The 23920-nt window shown below is 37.0% G+C and overlaps 1 protein-coding gene across 1 annotated transcript; it reads right to left on the bottom strand.

Moving 5' to 3' along the window:
- Positions 1–1208: 1208 nt before the first annotated feature.
- On the bottom strand, positions 1209–17802 carry reep5 (receptor accessory protein 5). The gene is made up of 5 exons (XM_088629957.1): positions 17548–17802; positions 16927–17020; positions 9228–9366; positions 4105–4273; positions 1209–1579 (listed from the first exon to the last, which is right to left on the bottom strand). Exons 1-5 carry the CDS (start codon positions 17663–17665, stop codon positions 1530–1532), a joined length of 570 nt encoding a protein of 189 aa, XP_088486083.1. The 5' UTR covers positions 17666–17802; the 3' UTR covers positions 1209–1529.
- Between the last annotated feature and the right edge of the window lie 6118 nt (positions 17803–23920).

Raw genomic sequence — 23920 nt, 5'->3', positions numbered from 1 at the left:
TAGTACACTACATGCTTAACTATTTATCATGCAGAATATGTATCCACATCCAATGTACTCATCAACGGAACAGTGTATGCCCTGCTAAGGGCTGCAACAATCCCTAAGCATAGAGTACCTACCTGCACGTGCCCTGAATGGGGCTCCAGTCTATCACAGAGCCATAGAGAAAGGGGTGTTCACTAGCTCTGTACAGTAAACTGATCTGAATCACAGTCACACACTTAATGGGCAATGGCATGAGTGACAACAAACTGGTGTTTAAAGAGATTAAGTACAGTTGCAGCTTTAGTTACAGTAAGTGGGCAAGGCTAGACAGGTCTAAATCTAGTCTGTGAAACACTTGTGAATATGTGTTTTCATATCAGAAAATTGCAGTTTTCTTTACAGCATACTATGATGAAAATGTGAACCCATCTATCCAAGGGAGTTTTGTCCACTTTGCACTATAAAAGTTGAATGAATAACAGTGAATAATGCATCTGAATAATACAATTTCCAATTAAAATATTTGCACAACAGTCATATTCATTTTAATAGTAAGTTATTAATTCACTAATTTGGCATAATCATGATGAAGGAATTTCACTCTGCTGGTCTGAGACTAGACTGGTGCTCTTCAAAACAAGAACAGAGATTTTAAGTGTTAAAAGACATGAGAAAATATCTGTATTTTCAGCATTTCTTGAAATGCTGAGTACATGTAACTAGAGTTGAGTTCACTTACAAAGCTAAGGATTTTAAACTAACTGATTTGAAAGAAATTACATCTTTTTTACAGCAGTCCTTTCTGTCAGGGATCTTTGTAGGAACTCAGTTCCTACAGTGAAGAATTTGATGAAGCCAAGTAGCTATATAAGAAACATTGTCTGCATATGGGAGTAACTTGGGAAGTAATGATCTAATCTAAGTATGAAACCAAGCTAATCTCATTCTACTACATAATAAAAGTCTGAAATCAAACTTTACCCCCCATCACCACTTGGTACAGGTCTGGTCACTACAACATACCAAATACTGAGGTGTTGAATATTGTTTGTGGGAAGGAGCTGTGGTTATATGCAAGTTTGCAAATAAACTGCCATTTTTATAATTTTCCCTAAATATAAGTCTGGCCCTGCTTGCAAGCGGCAGATGTATTTTTAACAATGTCTTCTGAGCCTTAGGAGAAAGTTTTACTAGGGGCAAAAAAAATTTCAGAAACTAGATATTAGCAACAAGTGTTTATTAAGTTATTTCCTTCTGGGGGACAGGTCAATACATTACAAAGGTTCCTTCCATCTTAAACATGACTGAAATAGTTTTGTTTTTGCAATAAGCTTTGAACGTCAGCCACTAGACTGAATTGACATAATACATCCTTTGCTACTTGTACAGACAACAATAAAATAGTGAGCATAAACTTAAAATCTTCCAAGTTCATTTAAAAATAATAAAACACAAAATCCAAGGCAACATTTATTCAGACTTATACCACAGTCCTCCTTAGAGATGAAGCTTTTTAAACATGGCTTTGTCCAGGGATCCTCTTACGAGCTCTTCTTCTCCTCGAAAATTATATTTGCTGTTGCTTTTTTTGCTGAAAAACACAAAAGCATTACTCAATAAATGTAGGTACATAGTTGTACATATACTGCTTTGCCAAGCTTTGCATTGTTGTACTCTTCAAATGTTTCTGTTCTTCATACAAAAAATGTAAAAATGTTTTCCATTCTTCATACAAAAAATGTAAGGAGGAACAAATGACAATGAGTCAATGTAGATTGGTAAATGTGATCAAGTTATCTACTACAGTACTTCTAATGGCTGCTCATGTGGAGTTTACCCTCAGCTGAGATCAAGTTTTTAAAAATTCTGATCAATGTGAATTAAAATATCGCTCAATGGCAAGCGTATTTTTTCTTTCACAAACTAAATTGTACTTTTAACAGTTGAAGCTGAAGTTATAGTAGAAACACCGAATAAGGCTTTGAATAAATTGTTGTAAGGACTCTCATATTCTGAGATTCAGAATAAGGCCACAAAACGTCCAGTGACGTGATGTGGCTCTATTACATTGTAAACAAACAGCCTTGTGAATACATCTCTTTTGAACCAATAGAAATATCACTTTCGATTTTGAGACGATTTTGCTACTTGTTAACTCTGCATACAGATCACTTTGAACATTTCTATGGTGAAATGTCTTTTGCACAACCTGTACTTATTCACTGCATCACATCGTAATTCATGGGAATTTGCAACAACGTGGCAACTTACAGTACTTCAGTGAAGTTCAAAATTTTGTGCTTAATTCAAAATGTGTAATTTTTTTCTGTAACATCAATGAATTTTGTTACCAAAATTTAATACCTGCTCTAAAGGAATTGGGACCTGCTAAAAACAATATTTTAGTAAATGTACACAAAACTTGTGTTGCAGTAAATTCATCAAATTAATTTAGGCAGCAATATGAAGAAGACAGTGTTACAGGCTGAACATTTGCATGTTCAAATATTATCATCACATGGACTATCAGTTTAAATAAAAAAAAGCTTTACTGCCATACCTCCATATACAAGAAACAACTTATATTACTCAAATGGCTCCAATTATGTTTGAAAAACAATATCACGAATTCCAAGAACCTATAACAATGTAGACCACCTAATTTCCCTTTGAAAGCTACCCATTCCACAACTTATGGGGGTGGGGGGGGGGGGGGGTCTTAAATATATACAGTATGAATTAAGATATGTTTCCAAAACAATAAAAACCTGCCAGTATAGTATTCTAAATTAGGTAATTCAGGCTCGTAGTGGAATCTGTGAGAAGAAATCAAGGGAACAGCATAACAGTCGAGCTCTTTTATTAACCATTTTATTGAAATACTGCTTCAAACAATCTGATGTTCACCTAATATAAGCAGTAAGCAAAAAACAAACGACCTTCTCACATACAACAAAAATATTTTTTACAATACACAATTTGTTTTGTATTCATTTTGTAGTTACTTCTTTTAAGCACACAAATGTTGTAACTATTCTTCAGCCACCATGGGCTGTCAATAATGTACAGTGAAGTATACTGTAAGATATTCTGATATATTAAATGTACTTTACAACTAATTTCCTACTTTTATCTTTCCTATCCACATCATTTTTCATGAAACAACTACAGTATGTGTATTGTATGACTTTAAGAAAACCAGAAAATAAATACCATAAACTATGCTTTGGGTTGTAAATTACAGACTAAATGGTACTCTAATGGACATTGCCCAGTCTTGCAGGGGGATATCCAGAAATCTTCCTTTTTGTGGGATCCCCTCTTAAGCATATTTTCTCCATTAAAGTAAGGAGATACTGTACAGATTAAAAGCACCAACACCTAGTATGCCTCTAAATACACAGTACATAGCGCCCCATGAAAATTTCTGCTCTCTCAAAATGAACTGACAGAAAATGAACTGACAGCAACCTGTGCAACACTGGATAGTACCCAGATTTTTCCATATTCTGTAGGGGCATTTTCACTGTGTGAATGAATGCCTTGTTGCCACACAGACAGTGTTCTTTGTAAAAGGCAGAACCTGTCCTAGTTGACCACATGCAAATGTTTTTGCATAGGGTATTATGAAAACGTCATAAAACATACAAATACTAAATTATTCTTACTGTTTTGCACCATAGTTTGAATGCTCTGTTTCTGCACACCTCCAATAAAACATACGAAAACTGTGCTTATATTAATGATCAATTATTAATTAATATTAATATACATTAATTGTTTGTAATAAACATTATATGTTGTATATATAATACAAATGGGCTTGGCATAAAATTGATTTGATTTATTTTAGCTTCTCGTAGTATTATGGATGGAAGCACCACTGTAAAGACAGCTATTACACCACACAATTTTTATAACTTTTATTATTTTTTATAATCTCCCGAGAAGCACGGTGTATCTGATTCTGAGAATTCAAGATCACCTACAAGGAGTTTATAATGCAGCAAGTTATCTGTATTATTACAGAAGACATGCAGCTTTCAGAAAGTAGCCCTATGCATTTCCAAACATCACATTTTATTTCCTTAGCAAAAGAAAACATGTTGACCTTACCTTCCTCCTTAATTTTGCCAGCAGTCTCTGAAGCCTTGTCTGAGAGGTCTTTCACGACACGGTCAATCTTGGCCTCGTTCTTCAGGAAGAAAGGGCGGATGATCCGGGTGTAGATCTGGACTGAGCCATTAGTTGGAGTCGGAGCCATGCACCAAACCAGGAAGGCACACTGGATATGGAGAGAAAAACTTCAATTCCAATGCTTTTTCACTGCAGAGGGTCCAATAAACACACAGTAACACAGCATAAGAAGATTTTGTTCGGAAGATGGGAGACCATTTTCAATATGTATTTTTATTCCTTTAGTCAGTTTTTCATTGAAGAACCAAATAAACATCGCGAACGATGAGTAACACTCTAGCTTTTGTTTAGGGCTTTTCCGATTGGAAACATACAGGAAAACTACCACTGCTAGTGGGGGTAGTGTATGAAGCGGGTGGGGTGTTGTTTTTACTATAATACTTGTTCTTATTTTGTTCTCAATTGTTTGCACATTTGTAAGTACTGGTTCACAAAGATAGGCCACTCAGGGTAAGCTATGACTGTGTTTTTGTTCCCTTACACGATCAGAAAAACATATGACATAAATTAAAGTCGTCGGGAAATGCATCTTAAAAATACCGCATTAAAAGGAATGCATAAACTGTCTCCAAGCGAAGATTCTTGGAAAAGCACAGGACTCAAAAGGACACAAAAGCTATGCAAATACACATCCTTGGGGGACCAGAGGAAGAATACAGTTTGTAAGACAACACAATGTTGACCCTTAGCCTCTGGAGTTCTATGTGTAAGGAAATTAGCAACCCAGCTGACACGAATAAGATCAAGATCAAAATTAGGCAATAGCTTAGCTTCCAGTTAATAATAATTGAAGACAATTAAATCTATTTTTCTGGTTCACCGCGATCAGCATCACTTAATTTCCCCCTTCTTCTTGATTTAACGTCTAAGAAGGGTGCTGCTCTCGGTTAACTGCCAACAATATTTGAAAAACATCTCATCAATGAGCTTTACCACAGAAAGTTGGTACTACATGCAGGCCCGAAATCATTGTTAACTTTATTTTCTTCCCTTTCACCACAAACCAAACCCTGGAATCTCTGCACGCTTCCATAAAGTGAGTGAACTGTAAAAGAAACCTGCCCTGGTAAAGGCAAGCTATGTATTATTATTGGTGAAGCTCAGAAAGCTTCATAATAAAATGTGAAATACCATATCTTGAGGAACTAAAGCCCCAGCACCTAAATTTGGAGAATGAACTGATTCCTCATTCTCTAGCTTTCTTAAAAATGTATATTTAAATTAATTCCAGTGTATACGTCTGTTACTGAACCTTTGCTTTGTTACACTATGTTGAACCTGTTTGTCAACAAGCTTATGTCCAAGAGTCAGTGGAACTGCCTAATGTAACCATTATAAAAAATCTCATAAGCCATATTTTTTCTCCTTAGTTAATACAGATGGGACAGGACGGGACAGGGCGGGGGCTCTGTGGCTAAGGATCTGCGCCTGTGGCTGGAAGGCTGCCGGTTTTTCCTCTTGCGGCCGGCAGAGGAATCCTCCTCCATTGAGCCCCTGAGCAAGGCCCTTAACCCCAGCTGCTCCAGGGGCGCCATATAAATGGCTGACCCTGTGCTCTGACCCCAAGCTTCTCTTCCTGTCTTTGTGTCTCATGGAGAGCAAGTTGGGGTACGGTATGTGAAAAGACAAATTCCTAATACAAGAAATTGCATGTGGCCAATAAAGTGATCTTATCTTAATAAGCTTAACACTACAGCAGTGGATCACCCACCTTCCTGTTTGTTAAGAGCCTGAAAACCAGAGCAGTCTGATCCACACTGAAACACATTACACTCTACTTCCTTTTACTCTAATCTAAATCCAGGGTGGCAGTATTTTATGTATTTTGATACATTTGGAAATAACTGACAGAACAGATAGCTTTTTCTTTGCAATTTCTTTCCTTGCGTATTTAGGCATCATACAATACCTGCTTTTTTGTTTTGAAATGCCAATTTATAGCCGACTTTTCATTTTGTAAAGCTCTGTTGAGCATGTAGTCTTTTAGCAGTTTTGAGGACACACTCTATAAAATATGTGATTGCTTTCTGGAAATGAAAGTAAATTGAGACTTTATCTTACAATGAAGTGTTTCTGCACTGTGATGTGGTCAGCCACTATACTGCAGTTTCCGCAAGAAGGGAACGTCAGCTTTACTACTGGTTAACAACAGACTATTTGTAGGCTGTAACTATGGTATTAAAATATACACTGAATAATATGCAAAATAGGGTAGACATGGTGTCAGCGTAAGGCTTTACTTTATTTGTTTTTGTTAAGAGACATGTAGGTGCAGTATATTCACAAAAAGGCCATGTCTTTCTTTTCTACTTAATCACCTTTTCCTCAAACAAAGGTGTAGGTCAGATTTAGAACCCAATGAGTTCTTTTGCAATAATCATGTACTGTTGGCTAAGGGACAGGGATTTAGCAGTACCAGGAGATTAATTTGGCGAAGTAATAATCAAAATGTAAGCGTAACCTTTTCCTTACTTAGTAAATAATAAGTGCTTTAAATTTGAACTTTGAACTTTCAAAAAGATCCTAGCATTTTGTAATTAAAACTAGCTTTTCAGGCAAGCTCCGAAGTCAGCACATGCTGTCTGTGGATTGACACAAGCATTGGATGACCAAGCATTTGGGTCCATCACGGTTAAAACGTCTCTATTTGTCCTTCAATTAAGAAACATTCTGAATACTAACAGCTATCTATTCTACTGAAACGTTGAAACTTGTAACCTATGCCATTCTTTTATTCAGACACAACTATGCAATCCTACTGAGGTGCCACCCATATAGCTAATATTGATATTTGGTCTTCTAGGCCCTGCCTACAGTTGCAGTCAGATTTAGAAAGGTTTATTAATATTAATAAAGGTTTATTTATTATACATTATTTAAATAAAGGTTTATCAATATTACACTGACCGTTATTTAAATGACTGCACTTCCCACCCACTAACATGGTTCTCAATCTAGCAGGTGATGAGCTCTGAGGGAAGTCGACTTAGTCAAAAACTTGCATCCTGTCATTCCCATCTGTTCCTAGAGATGTTTAATATTCAGTGTTTTCCTAGATCTGTTTATGGTTTGTTTTATGGTAAAGCTGGTTTTTAGGAAGAGGGGGATAGGGACTGCTCTGTTACTAACTGTAACATCCTCTGGGACAACTAAAAAGATGGATGTCTTACCAAACATAATGTTACAGCTTATGTGCTATCTAATCATTTTTATACATCGCTTTTAAAGATATCCTCTTGTTACTTAATAATGCCCTGCAATATCCATAAGCAATATCAAGACAAACAATAAAATTTCATTTATAGAAGCACAAGAATTGTCTAGGAAAAGGTGTAAAGAAGAAATTCACTATTTTCGATTTTTTTAAATAGAAATGTCATATCTGTAATTGCTTTAATCACTTTTACATGATTTAATTTTGAATTCTGACAGGCTTATGAAAGACTGCTTCTCACTGATTGAAAAAGAGGGAGTGATCAAACTCTTGAAAAAAATGTTATCAAGCTATTAATAATAACAGAATTCTTAAGATATTATACAAATATTAAGATAATAAGATGACTACAGCACCAGACAGGTCCAAAATACTTCCATTGCAAAATAAGTTACTTAATTGTGTTTTTTTTACTCATTTTTAGAAATTATATATTTGAAATATTGAAAGATACCAGTATCACGCTGTGAGACAGACAACATACTGTACATCTATACCTCTATCAATAAATTATGTTTATACTGTATGTTTTTGACAGTTAAGAGGTTTACATATGTAGCATTTTGGCGATTGATTATTACATAATTTTCACTGGATCTCATTTCATATTTCTTATTTATTCCAATATGTGTGAAAGCTTTCTGTCTTTTCCCCCCTATAGCTTTATACATTAAATAATAATCACTAATGCTAGTGTCAATGGCTACATAAAATAGATTTATCAAAGTCTCTTAACTATTACATATTTTTAACATTTTTTAATGAGAAAAGTATATTTCAGATCCATTAACGTAAAATACAAGAGTCTCATGGCGGTTACTTGTTTATATTGCCAGATTTGATGCTCTCTGTACATAATACAATTTTAGCTCATATAACCTTCTTATGCAAGAATATTTAATTTGAAGCCCATCCCTGTTAAAAATTGTAGTATCTCTTATACTGAGAATCAAGGATAACTAACAAGTATCAAACATAGCATATTAAGAGGGTGAAAAACAGAAGCACAAGACACTAAATGTCCATAGTGCAAACCATAAACAGATCTGTAAAAAATATACTTTGCTTTCTGAAAGACATCTTTGTTTCTAAATTTAAGCAGTTAGTCCAGCCTGTTACAGATTCGACACTTCTCTGATTCCTACTCTCATGTGATTTGTATAAGCAACTTTCAGCCAACAGCTGTGCATTTTGGGTAAGGCAAATTTAGAAAAAGCACAAAAAAACAGGTCTATAACTCTAAAAAAGTCACTGTACCTTTCAACAGTAAATTACTTTACTTTTACTACTCGCTGTTTGAAAAAAACCAGTTTTCTCACTGTTCTGTTTTTAATACAATGTTCCTTGCTATTGCAGATTCTAGTGTTATTACTGTACAAAGATGCTTTACTGAAGCATTTAAGGCAAGTTGTAGTGAAACCAGAAATCTATGTATGAACATTTACAACAGTAAATTGTATACCCTTTTCACATAAATACATTTACTGTTATCCCAGTGAGGTAAGAAGTCATGTAATATGGACGACTGGTTTTTAAACACCAAATTATTAAAAAGGGATTAACACGGATGTGGCATCATTTACAGGAAAACTGCACACTTTTCAGGTTCCAGACTTTCTCATTTATTTGGAGAGATGTGTTTGCAATCAAAGCTGGGAACTGCTTAGTCAATCACTTGATTAATGGAGTCGACAATAAAACAAACTGATATCTCCAATTAAGCAACAATTGACTTTCCAACATTAATAGTGTTTGTTCAGCATGACAATACTGTCCTGACAGTAAAAAAAAAAAAAAACAGTAAACATACACAAAAAGTAAGTCTTACCTTTCCCATATAGTAAAATGGAAACCAAGACAGGAATATATCAGCAAAGAATTCAGCCACACTGAAAACTCCATATACCACCCAGTATGTCAGCCATTTTGTGTCATCGTCTTTGGTTGCACTCTCGATCGCTTTGATCCTGCAATTCAGGGCAAAATCACATTAACATGGAACACAGTCGTACAAGAGAAATAATGAACAGCAACAGAAACAAGAATGGCAAAAAAAGAACTAATATTTTTGGGTTGAAAATACCCACAATAAAAATAATTTTATTAAGCTAGATGTTTTTTAAGCTTTATTTTTAGAAGCTATTTGTAAATGGTCTATGCCATAGTACATGAGTTAGAAAGATAATTCACCCTAAGTTTCATCACAGAAAAATCAGACTCTCCGTTTTGTTATATTTAAGGAAATTTAGTTTATATACCGCTTGGAAAATGTGATGAATACAAACAAATCTGATGCATCTGATTCTTCATCCTTAAAATGCTCATATTTTGACACACATTTTGAACTATAACAGTAATGTATGAGCAATACACACTGGAGGTAAAGGAGAATCTTAAATTCAAAGAGACAGACAGGGCATTTTCAGTAGATCCTCCTTAAAAAAAGAGGCATTACTGAAGTGCTGCATCTCACAAGGCTGAATTCAAACTCACTTTGGCTCAACAAGGACAAGATGGTATATATCACCTGCAGCAACTATACACTCCTAAGTCCTGATGCATTCATTTCACTCTCTTCCAAGAACAACTATGAGCATGGGCTGCCCCTTTTATACATTTATTTATTCTACAGTAAAGAACTGAAGAAACCCTAGAGATCATTTCAGATTTGTAGTAGTAAGCAATTAAAGAACTTAAGTGTTGTACAATAATCTCCTTTCTTGCACAAGTGAAAGTGATAAGATTACTTTGCAAAGTCAGAGATAACTATGCAGCGGGCATATTGCACAATACAACTATATTTGTTAATCAGATGCTCTTCACCAAGATATCTGACAAAGGGGATTTCTAATGTGTTAATTAGGTTTTGTGTCAAACTCCAGAAATTGGTTAAAAAAAATCCGCAGCAGCACTTCACCTTAACATGATTTATCTGTGCCTTGGCCATTTTGAAAAATGTATTAGTGCTACAAGAGGTGTCCAAATTAAGTCTAACAAAGTAAAGAAATCAACCAATATACTGTTGTCCACAGTAATAAAAATTGCTTCTGAAACACTAGTTAGAAAACGTATAAAAACAAAGTGCTAAAGGGAGAATCCCATCAGTTCTTCTGTATAGAGACTTCCATGTGAATCAGAGAGTATTCGATACTTTCCTTCCCTGCATTCCTTAGTCTACGACCCGTGATTGTGTTCTGAGCAAAAACAGCACAGTGGCACTCTTGTCAGTTTACCCAATTCATTCCTACCATGAGTACGTCTAGGAAATTTAACTGAAGCAGATAGTTTTATCTAGGGAATTCCATAATTTTCTAAACAATAGTGGTGCCATTGGATTTCAGATTCACACAATCATTAAACATCAATCTATTCCAAGCTGAATTAAAATCTGTACTATCCCTTCTATATTACTATAGAAAAGACAAGTGCAGTTACCTCTGCCCTTATTCGTTAAAGAGAGACACAGATACCAGTGATAGAAATACTCACATCAGGAAATAGGTATCAGCATTTTTAATGTGGCTTTTGTGTGATGCACTACTGCCAAAGTATTTTCTTTCTGTAAATATAATTAATGTTTGAAAGCACTGATTTTATTTATTAAGCACAATTTACTTGCTTTTGTGGCCTCTAAGAGATGGGGAAAAAGACAGATAAAAAGCAGAAAAACAAAATAATACGAGGAGAGGTTAAATCCACGCTTACGTGGACTGAACAACAAAAAGAAAAAATAGTAGACGTAAAATAATCAGCATGTTTGTGCAGCTTGCCTATCTAATCTCTTAAAAGAAAATATTTTCAGCTGCATCTTAAAATACTACAGTACAAAGAAATATCTTTTCATTTTTAACTACTGCTGACAAAAGAAAGTCAACTAAATAACTCTTCCGCCAAACACTACTATAGTGATTCATCATGAGCGAAATATCCGAATCTTACATGTGTTTGTTTCATGCATACTCAAAATGTCAAGTATGCTGGAAGCCTAGCACGTGGGACTGACTCAAGCTATAAAGTACCACAAGTCTGGCTTGCACTTCCACAAATTAGTGACTGAATGCTTCTCTAGCCTAATGCGATTCAAATCAATACCAATTGCTTTCTTTTGAATATAAGACATACGCATATGTCTGTGATACAATTTTACTAAAACTATAGGTAGACAGTAATGTAATAAAAAATGGGTTTGCTGTAGCTATCATGCACTGCGATTTTGTAGCTATACTCTAATGGTCCCTTCCTTTCAGCGTTTTCTCACACCAAGACTAGTTTATGGTAAGAACAAAAACAAGGTTAACGAAATTGAGGAGTGCATTCACCCCCTCACGGCCTTTGGGTTTCTGTTAGGACATTAATTCAAGGATCTCATCCGTCTTTTCTTTTATTCCCCCAACATATTTTTATTTATGCCTCTATTTCATTAAAGATCCTCAGGCTTCATTCTGAGCAACTCAGTATTTCTTGACACCCTATTTCTGTTCTCAGTACTGCATTCTTCATTTCTGTTTCTTTTCTCAGGTTTCTCTTAACATTGATGTAGTGCACTGGACTCAATCTGTCAGGCTGTAATGACATAATAATCCTGTCCTCACAATGTCCTCTGTTATAGACTGAACAGGTTAAATTTTGAAACCGTCTGTATGACATGCTGTTCTCCCCATTCCTGCCAGCAATCTTCAATCTGCAACGTGGACAATATATTCTAAACAAGTTCAAACAAATGTATTAAATATTAAGTTGAATAAACCTCCCCTAATTTATATTCTATTTTATTCACAAAGTATCCTGTTATTTCTCTGGCCTTTTTTTAATCACTTCTTACACTGTAGAGGAAGATAAAATGATTTAACTGTTTGCTTCAGTTTTCATAGTTTGCTTCTTTTGTATGAGTTTCAACCAACTTAAATCTACAATTCACAATTTTGCTAACAAATTTGAATACTTCTCATCTGTAAATTTCACAAGTGTACTAAATTGTCCAGAGTAATTACTGTAATAATCAGCATGATGACTGATCCTAACGGGTACCGAAAATAAATGTTACATACATTTGACATGGGTAACCTTAATTATGTGCTGCACTAAATGGAACATGTGCCCCACCAATATCACTCAGATCTGTCTTTTCTAAAGCCAAAGTGGCCTACACCCCTGTTACCACAAAATAATCTTGCTTAATTCTAATTATTGTCCCCATTGTTTTACAAGCTAAGGCCTGTGTAAACTGGATCTGTATCTACCTGTTTGGCTCCCATTCTTTGAAATACACCAGAAGAACAACTATGACGACTATGTCGGTCTCAACCAATAACAGCACTCTTCTGAGCCCACAGACCAGCGATTCCCACTGCTGGTCCTGGTGACCTTTCACACAATCCCAGCCCACCCCAGCTAGATCACTGAAGCCCTACTTGATCTAAGAAGATGCTTTAATTGAACATTTGCATTTTGCTTCTACTGGGGATTTAGGAGTTTATGAGCTGTTAAGTCAAATGAAGGGTTAGATGGTTTAACTGAGGGCTCAGCTGGAACAAAACCCATCAGGTGTGTTGGGTCACCAGGACCGGGAATGGAAACCACTGCATTAGACCAAACATGGCAGGTTCATATTTGGGTTGAATCATTAGCTTTGTGCGAGCCAAGTAGCCAGTCCAGTCCAAGCCCCTGGCACTTCAACTGGCCATAAGGCAGTGACATCTTGGAAAGACCAGATACCTGTGGGTTTGTGGCTGAGGGCAGCATCACTTCACCAATTCGTGCTACCAATGGCAACATCAACTCAAGGTGAGGGATAACAGTCACAATTCCTGAAATCCCTTTAGCTCCCTTCCTGCTACCATAAAGTTTTCCCCCAAAAGCCCCGAGCCCCTCCCCTGAAACCAACAAAGACAAGATGACAAAATGTCCAAATAATGGGCGTCAATAATTGCCACCACCATTCCCATTATTTTGTCCCCTACTGGTTGGATGCGGCCTGTACAAGCATTCCCGGGCTCCCAGAGTGACAAAAGGCAGGTGGCTTTCAGAAAGGGACAGAGGGAAAAAAGAACACGTCTCACCCGCCCTGTTCTAAAACCAGGGCTAACTAGTTGAGCACATTGCTCACAGTAAAAGAGAGAACACATGGTGTTCCTCAATTCACACACAAAAAAAAATCTCAAACAGCTGATGAGGTGTTAAGAACTGTTAAGAATGTTCGGAAGAGAAAAAAAAAATCAGATAAATGTGCTGTTTCCTCACTGACAACATTTTAACTCTGCGACATGGCCCCGTGCGTAACGTAGGATAAGTCTGCCAGCTAGCCGAAACACCTTCACCTTATTGCGAAATGCTTCTGCTGATTTCGAGTTAACTACTTGGAAGACAAATAAAATTAAAAAAGGCCTCATAACCATTTTTCTGTCTTCGGAAAACAAGGAAAAAATCCCTTCCTTCCTACCACTCCATCCTTCAAATAAAACAAAACAAAAATTGACCATAAAATGTTCTGGCATCAGAAAACAAAAGCTGCCGATGACAGACTGGCATGTTTGTAACAAAAGACAAGCCCAGTCCATTCTTTCTACACTACTGCAGTTAGCCATCTTGCAGCTGTTCCATACTGCAAACAGCAGTGTATGTTTTCGTGCTACAAATGAGAGGAGGCCACAGAGCCCATCTACCTCATTTGGTTTTTAGAACTTTATTAATCAGAAGATGTCATGCAGCCCTTTCTTGAAGGATTTCAGCAGATTCTTCTGCTTCAGCAATACAGCTGGGTAATTATGATTAAATGGGCAATTTTGAATTCTCTTTGTGTTGCACGGGCACTATAATCTGGGAGAGTATCCCATAATATTTTGATTAAAGTATAATAAAATACTGCTTTCATTGGAAAGGTAATTGAACAGGCAGGAGTATCCCTTCATAAATGTAGCAAAATGTACATCTCCTCTGCAGACAAGCACCTTAAACGATCCAACAGACAGAATTATGCCTAACAACCCTAGAGATTTAAACAATAACAAGTTCTGGTCAGTTTTAGGACATGTTCCCCACTGTGATGTAATTCCTTCAATCAAATCTTCAACTGGTTCTGATGTTCACAGGCACACTGTGCTAAACAGGGGTAATAGATGGATGTTTGGCCATTATGCCTTCTGTTATCATAACATTAGTTTGGTTTTTTTTTACAGGACAAGGCTGTTAACCTTGTGCGCAACCTCTAATATGGAGGACCTGGCGCCCGATGTGGGACACGAACCCGCTACCCCCAGACTAAGAGTCTCGTGCTCTACCAACAGAGCAAGTTGGGGGCATACAGGGGTAACACAAAGTATTATTCTCAAACATATTTTACCAGTGTTTTGCTTGTTTAAAGCATAAACAGGTGTTAATTGTATATTCTTCAGAGATATGCTTCTGCAACCCAAAATGCTGTCATATTTCCACCTTATTGTGTGACAATTGGTATTGGTCTGGACACAATACTGCTACAAATGCATGTGACACCTAGTACAGGCTTGTCTTTTTTCCTTTAGCATCTAAAGCTCTCCCATGCTCCTTTTGTATTTTTAATTAGAGCCTAATGGCACTTTCCTGTGCACATTATATATATATATATTTATTAATTTTGTTAGAGGAAACTTTAGGCCTTTAGCAAAGGTCAAATAAATGGGTTTTATAATATTTATTGAACATTCCCATACCAGATGCCCAAAATACACAGTGCTGTAATATATTGGTGTACAGAGAAATCTCACTCGTATGTAAACAAAAAAGGGAAAACAATATATTTACCATAAGACTGTACAATGAACATATATGCACATGCAGTTATTGCAGCAGGTTAAGAATTACTCAAAAGCAATACCAGTTCTATCCTCTTTAAACACTGCACAATAAATAAGCAACTTCCTGTCTACATGATCAGATTTTAATCACCAGAATTATGAATACACTGCCCATAAATGTGTTATTCTCCTTATGAAGCACAGCATGCTTCACCTCTACTGATGTTTTTTTTAACGTACATTATAACCCAAATGTAAGAAGTGAGAATCAGTTCAGATTGGCATTTTTTTCTGTATTATCCAATCCAATGCTCTTAAAATAATTATCTGAATCAGACATCATGTACAGTGACGACAAAAATTCATACCATGTTTAACAGAACATGTGGTGTGCAATCTTGTTTAGCTCTTTCACAAAGGAAATAGTTAAAGCAACCATTCTGGTTTAATAGTCATCAGACTCTTTTAGTTATCATTTTCAGACTCTTTTCCTAAAACATTTTTAAGCTTTTTGTCATTTTCATATATTACAGTACAGTTATAAGGCAGATAATAACATTATACTTATTTATGATACATATAACTGGGTCAAATTCCACAGAATAAATCAAGCTGACAAATTTAAAATGCAAGGAAGGCTGTTAACAGCAAGACTAAAATACTACTCTCATACAGGCAAACACATTTTGTTAACTTTAAAAGTAACACCCTCTCACATGACTTTCTAATTCCATGATGTAATCAAATCTTCAACTGTCAAGGTGCCAATCCAGACATTACATCTTGCCCACTGGTGTAGGGTGGGGCTTGTCCTGGTGATTATTGCAAAGCCATCGACACACACTTGCAAGTCAAGAAACAGGCGATACAAACCTGCACAAATGCAGTGTCATATCTGGCAAAGCATTGTGGGTGCAGTATAAGACTAAACAGGACTAAACAAGAAAAGGCTGTTCACAGAGGCACTGCAGTGAAGACTTCACTGAACGAGATTTGTGGTGAGGATCCCCCAGTTTCACACAAGTAACTTAGCCGATTCATCAAGTTTATAAGCACTGTTATAATAAAGTCCGTTCTTTAAGCTTCATATTTATCAAATGTTACTAAGAAAGGAGGAAATCCAGCACAAGAAGTAATAATGTTAAGCTCTACAGTACCTGCTATGAAAAACTGACATTCAGCATCTTTCTAACGCAAGCACCCTATCTCACGTTTACCTCCTATCACTGAGAGGGAATAATGTATTGTATGGTAATCAGATCTTTCTGATAAGATTTTTTTTAATATTATGGCTTGATATAATAATCCTGATGTTTAATATAGGATTTTAGGCGTACACCCCTAAAAACAGAACTTGATTTTTGTGCACGTCATTCCTTTTAGAGGTTATGTTAATTTGGTCTGTTTTCGAATGTTACATAGCCGTTGGAAATCAAGTCAAATTTCAGACAAGAGTGTCGTTCATCCCATTTTGTGGGGGTGGAGGGTGGGTCAATAAAATGAATATAGCTGCACGTCCACAGCACATTTGTTTAATGTGCATCACTTATTTATTGTGCTGAGAATAACAGGCCTTTGACTAAATGACAACGCGGCCCTAGCTTTTCACAACTTCGGTTTTAAATTTTTAATACAGCACTGGGGTGATGTAATCCTTCAGTAACAGCCGCCCTCAGATGAAAACGGTTCTGGTTTTGCCATTGCGACAGATCATATTTCATCTCCGTACATAAAATAACTAGAAAATTAACTCACGAGATATATGCAGGGTAGGCGAATCCAATAAGGTTACACAGGAGAGAAGCCCCGTATCCTATCACAAGGTAAACCGCAACAACTGCAACAACAGCTGAAAAGCAAGAATAGTTAATATTTATTTTACATGATGTATTTTATACAATACACACGCAACAATTATACATTTTAGACGTGGGGGAACAAATATTGTAGGCGATCTTACACCTCGTTTGTTTTAATGAAAAGCAGTTTCAAGAAACGGCGTCGTAGGGTACAAAATCAATAAACGAAATGCGTCAAATACACAGAAAACAGCAATGGTACAGCACACGCACTTCCGAAGTTCACAACCAATAAAACATTTTTTTCGGAGGTTCTTGCAATTACGACATTTGCAGTTTCAAATGGATTTTAAATATCGCCTTCTTTAATTTCATATAATTACAACGACTTCAGTGAAGGGACGCTCCATATGCAAGACATTTTTTAAAACGTCAGCCCGACCGCTGTTCGCCAACAGTATGTGGTGCGAGCTATTTATAGAGAATTCTCCACCTATAAAACATTGACACACATTTCCTAGTCCGTGAAGCAAACCTGCTTTTGCCTGGGCTTCTTTTTGAGTGTTAGATGACTTACCGAGTGCAATGTACGTCCTCTTGACTCCAGTTTTGGCTTCGATCTTCGCCAGAACGTCGGTCATTACATTCTTCTCGTTAAGGAACTTTTCAAATCTTTCTTTAATTCCTTCTGCCATGATTGATTTTAATTTTAAAATGACTGTGCAGAGTACCACTGAACCGACTACCCTCCCTCACCGAAGTTGATAAACTGCAACACCGATGTAAAAAAATTCTGGTTTTGCAAGCTCTGCGCTGTGTGACTAGCAGCTCCGTCAGAGACACGCTGGGCTAGACGTCACAATTTTGTCCGCAGCCACACCCTTAAACTGACTTGTAAATCAGTGTTGTTTTATCTCTATTTTCAGCTAATGCAGAATCAACCTTTTAATGCGGCAGCAATTTTTGTATTTTTTCAGATTTTTTTTTTATTTTCACAAAATGTAATGATGTTTCCAAGAAAGAAATAGGCTCATTACATAACATTCGGACTACCCAATATCCGCTCAAGTGTCTGTGTTGATTAACCTGTTAGGCTCGAATACAAATGAATAAAAAAACGCACTATATTATTTTAAAATAGTACAGCAACACTTTTATGGAATTATCAGAAAGAAATACAATTTTCGTAGACAGACGTACACAGACGTTTAATTTAACAGAGATGACACGGGTAAATTCATGATGCTGATTAATATTTGTCATCAAAGGATTTTACTACAGGTTTAATGTGAAAGTCACAGGCCAGTAACGTTTGGACACCGATGGACAGTCTATTCACCTGCGTTATATGTTTTTCACCATGTTGTACATTTTGTCTTGTGGGATTCTGTCCCATTTCTCTTGTACAGTCTGCTGGAAGAGGTGTTAGTGAGACCAGCAGGGGGCGCTCACTCTATGGGCAATTTGGGTCCTAATGCCCCAGTATCGTAAGGGGGACACTATACTGCTAAAAGGCATCATCCTTTGGATGAGTCATAATCCAAGGTCCTGACTCTCTAGTCATTAAAAATCCCAGTGCATTTCTTGAAAAAAAAAGGAGTGTTACCCTGGTTTCCTGGCCAGATTTCCCACTGGCCTTTACCAGTCAATCCCCAACTATGAATTGGCTTCATCACTCTGCTCTCCTCCCCACTGATAGCTAGTGTGTGGTGAGCGTTCTGGCGCACTATGGCTGCCGTCGCATCATCCAGGTGGGGGCTGCACATTGGTGGTGGAGGGTAGTCCCCATTACCTGTAGAGCGCTTTGAGTTGAGTGTCCAGAAAAGTGCTATTTAAGTGTAAGCAATTATTATTATTATTATTATTATTATTATTATTATTATTATTATTATTATTATTATTATTATTATTATTAAATTTTGTAAGTAGGCCACCCATGGCATAACTATCACATTCTCATCTCAAGAGTGTTTTTATGATAAACAGGGCATATTGGTTCCTCCATGTTTGACATTAAACTAGTTAAATCACCTCATTACCTGCACATAAGGAACTTTCTCACTAATGAGCTTATTAAGCGATCATTCAGTAGTCAAAATGTGTAGCATGGTCAGTCAGGATGCATGCAGCTTTGAGAACCTGAGTACTCATGTAACAGCAGTGAATGATGCCATTCATTCTTGCTGCTTTAGGCAATTCACTTTTGGAAGGAAGCAACATAAGAGTCACTGTTTGGGACTTTTATGTTTTAAATACCTACCTACTGTAATTACCAAATGGGTCAAAATTATCTCTTCTCAATCTCCTCTCCTCTCAACGCTTTGTTATGTTGTTGAAAGTTGCAACATTACAGGTTTTCTTGTCATGTCTTGTCTTGTAGCACCCTGACCCTCTGATGCTCAACGTTTTGTCTCCCTTCATTATGTAGTTGCCTGAATCATACACAAACCCTTTCCCCCTTTCCTCTCTCAATCCCTGATTGCAACCCCAATTTATTGTACCTGAAACTGCATAAAACTATGTTCTTGCTAGTGATACACTACAGTGGGAAAGCATACATGAGAAACATAACCTATCCCAGCTCCAGTTGGCACAAAGGGTCAAATGCTGGACCAATGGCTGGGCAGATGGCCATGGCTTGGATGGGAAATTGCAGCATGTGGGCACTGTGGAAATCGATGGAGGAGAAAATCCATGAAATGGACAATATAGCAGAAATTTAGTGTGGTAGTAATTAATCCAACCAACAGCTGCTAGTCGACTCCGGCAGTTCTTGTCAAGAAGAAAATGGCCATTGTAATCTGCGTGGAGTACAGTACATGAGGCTGAAGCATGACTTGTGGGTTGAAATTGGTTCAAGACTCTTCACCTCTGCAGTGGCTATTAGTAGGTCAAACTCTCCAGAAATGTACTGAAATCCACCTTCTTCGTACGGCAGGGGATGAAGCAGGTTAGAGCTATAACTTTCAAGCTCTGCAATTCCCCTTTCACCATCAAGAGAACTGCAGAGCAGGTATTTACCTCTTTGTACACACCCTTTTCAGACTCAGATGAGTGCACACTGATCCTCCCTCTCCCACGCCTCTCTCAGATTTTCATTTTCCGCCCGATGGCCTCTCTCCTTGCTCTTTTCAAACTTCTTTTTGTCTTTAAAAATTCTTGCTAGGATCCTGCAAAGGTCTGAGCCAATTGTCGCAATGCTTATTACAGTTTGTTAGAGCTTCAGTTTTATATGTGCCCCGCTGTTTCATAGAAACATTTTTTTATATGCATCCCTTCCCTCATATTTATCCTAAAAAACACGAACTAGTAAATATCGGCAAAAACTAGTTGATTTTAGAAATAGTCATATTACAGTCCACAGCAATGGTCTATCCGCATGGTCAAACTAAGTTATGGATGTGGTTGAAAAAGTGAAAAAGTATCAGCATGTGAGTTCATATGCATACGCACCCACTGGTCTACATACAGTATTAGGATGGCTATCTGCCTAGTGAATACACCTTTTCAAAGACAGGCAATGGTATTGACTTGAGACCAACATCCATTACCTCCTTTCACTGAACCAGCAGCAGATCTCAGTCTTACTGAAACCTGGTGGGACCTGTAGAACTGGTGGTATGTGTAGTTCAGTCCCCTTCACCATTACTACTATCATAACCCTACTCAGAGCTAGAAAAACAAGTTTTGATTGGTATGTCCAATTCAAAATGGTCTTGCTGCATTTAGAGGGAGTATATAATATTTAAGCCTTTGAATTATACTGTATATATATACACCCATTATGTTTGGCACTGTCAGATGTCTGTCTAAGTCAAAAACTTGCTGTTTTATACTGTATATGACTTTTAATGGGAATATTTACATACGTATTTACTTAAACAGAAAAAATGACAAATAAAATCTCATCGCTCTTTTAGAGACTTACCTAAGCATCCATTCAATTGTTCCTAGCTGTTATTAGGGAGGCTCATAAGTCCTGTTCCCTCACCAAACACAAAGCATGTTCCAGCTGAAAAGATAAGGTAATGGTCTTTCTAATTTTTCGTTGCATTTTAAACTCCAGGGTGTGTGGTGGTTAATCATTGCTTTTTCTTGAATCAGTATACAGTAGCTGCAATTTGGAGGGTCTTCCAGGAACATGAAGATTGAACCTTCCAGTGAAGTATGTAGACTGCATTGCACATGCTTATGTTTTGCCATATTTTCATCTATAGAGCTACAGTATATAGGTATAACTTCTGTCTCCAATATGAAGTAAAAATGAGAAATTGATGTAAATTTTAGCATAAGTGAACTTTTAGGCATAGTTTTAGAATAGAAGATAAACAAGGTCAAGTAGTGACATCTGATAATGATAACTGGAGTTTGTGATATAGCACATAGATGTATCGCCCAAAAGCACTTAGCTACGATTCATGGTGTAGAGATTACCAACATTCCTCCATGAAACAATGAGCATGACCAAACTCTTGAAACCCAAACAGGACCAGACTACTAGAGTCACATCAACGTTTGCAAATTTCTTCTGTCACTATGTAGCCCAGGGTAAAACATGATTTTATTACTAAATAACAAAGACAGAAGCATAACCCAACCCCCCCCAATAATTTCAAGCCAACTGAGGGAAGATCACTATCTGCCACCATTCAAGACAATGATGGGTAATATCACAATGACCTGTGTCATCTTTGATAGCAAATCAAGAAGAGATGACATCTTCACATCTCTCATTCTGACCCACTCAGGGTTCTACATTTCCTCTTGGCTGAAGACTGAGCTCTGAGATAAGATAACCTTTGCTGATAATAACAGCTCTGATGAGAAAGGTTTCTGATTGCAGCACGGATTGTAATGTTGAGGAGGCATTGTACATTGAGGAATACATCACACGTTGAAATTTTGTTGATTTTGTTCTTTGAATATCGTTTTGGCTTATTTTTATAGTTAAGGAACACAAAAAGAAAGAGGGTCTCAGTTTCAACACTAAGAAAAATTTGGAACTGTATGATCTCGAAGAACATACATACTATTGATAAAATAACTTTAAACTTTAAACACACCACCTGTGGCTGGAAGGTTGCCAGTTCATATCCCGCGGCCGACAGAGGAATCCTACTTTGTTGGGCCCCTGAGCAAGGACCTTAACCCCAACTGCTCCAGGGGCGCCGTATAAATGGCTGACCCTGCGCTCTGACCCCAAGCTTCTCTCCCTGTCTGTGTGTCTCATGGAGAGCAAGTTTGAGTATGCAACAAGACAAAATTCCTACTACAAGAAATTGTAAATGGCCAATAAAGTGGTCTTATATCTTATACAGTTTCTAAAAAAGAGTTGTTGCTTTGGTAGGCTTAGCAAAACTTTGCCCTGGGTTTGCAAAATATACCAACCTGAAGTTCCGCCATGCACCTGGTGAAGTGATTGCTCACTTCCCTATCTGATTTGTTGTGTAGTGGGGCTGCTGGCACATTATAGCTGCAGTGACTAATATAGGGAGGTGCTGCATTTTAGTGATGACCAGCATGTGAAGCACTTTTGTATCTTTTAGGAATAAAAGCACAATATAAATACAGTATATTATTATTAGAATCATTATGCTCCTTCTGTTCCTGTTAATTTATTTGCAAAAGTGTGAAGCTGGAAGGTAACTGAGTTTAGATATTGCAGCCTTAAGGAAGCCAAATGAAAAACAGCTTTACACCCTACAGTACACCTATGTTTACGTAACAGTTTTAAAGAATGTTAGCCCAAGGACTAGGTGGATCAGCAGCCTGAAGAATGTCTGATAGGTTTGGTGTGAACTTTCTTTAAATATTCAATAGTAAGATGCACAGACTGGTGTGTTTTTGTTAAACAAAAGACAGTATAATGTAAATATTTCAAAATCTCCATCAATGTGCAGCAATTTAAATATTTGCCCAATTACAATTTAAAAGGATTTTCAACTTTAACAGCAAATAAATGAATATACCTATATTATATACATTATATGTACTATATTCAAATCACAAACTTGCTGCTTCTTCCAGTCACAGGTAAGACAGCAGATTAATAACCACAATATAGATAGATATAATTTGTAACATAATTTATTTTCACACAGTTTAAAGTAAAAAAAAAATGTTTATTTTAGTATACATTCCAAATCGGTGGATCATAATGCGGAGCCTTCTTCAGGTGTGAGGCTCCACGGCCGAAACGTTGTTTTCTTCTTTTTTTTCAGCGTGAAATAAACCTATTACTTGTTCCTTTGCAGCCTACACATGCTGACGCAGCTACCCACCTGAACGTTTATCTTCCTTGTACATTTTGAATATTAAAAGCAGCTGCCAGACGGGGCTGAGACACACTAAGAAAATCAAGGGATAATAAGAAAATATAATACAACGCACATCCAAAACACAGGTTGTCACTCGGAGGCAAGCTTTTTTGCCTTGTTTTCGAATTTAAATTAAGCAAATGATAAAAATGAAGAACTTATACACTTGCCATTTTATAAATTAATTTGTAAAGTAATTTATCAATAAATAAATCATAACGAGCCAACACTGACACATATGTCATTCAGAGGCGAGAAAATTGCACATCGGTGAGTAATCATCAAGCACGAATCGTACTCAATTTTACACTTTGTTTAGATAAGCGGAAATACGAGACCTTTGTTTTGTTCCGGAAATACTCGAATAGGTCCGGAAAGCACCGACGCCGCCCAGCCACTCTTCAATTTCCGAAATGCGGTTATGGACGTATTTTCGGCCTGTTAAAGTCTTCCTTGTTTTCTCAATCAAACTCGACAAACGGGGAGCCCGGATTGGACGACATATATTGTGATGGAAGATTAGACCGCCTTTCACCATTGTGATTGGCTCACTGGGATGCCAATTTTGTGTCTGGACGAAAGGCCAGCCCCCGGGCTGGCGTTTGTCCCACCTACCTTTGTGACGCCATCGCC

The sequence above is a fragment of the Lepisosteus platostomus genome, chromosome 4, assembly GCF_059453375.1.
Source record: "Lepisosteus platostomus isolate fLepPlt1 chromosome 4, fLepPlt1.hap1, whole genome shotgun sequence".
NCBI lineage: Eukaryota > Metazoa > Chordata > Actinopteri > Semionotiformes > Lepisosteidae > Lepisosteus > Lepisosteus platostomus.
The sequence above is the reverse complement of the archived record's forward strand: the minus strand, read 5'-3'. Positions and strand labels throughout refer to the sequence as shown.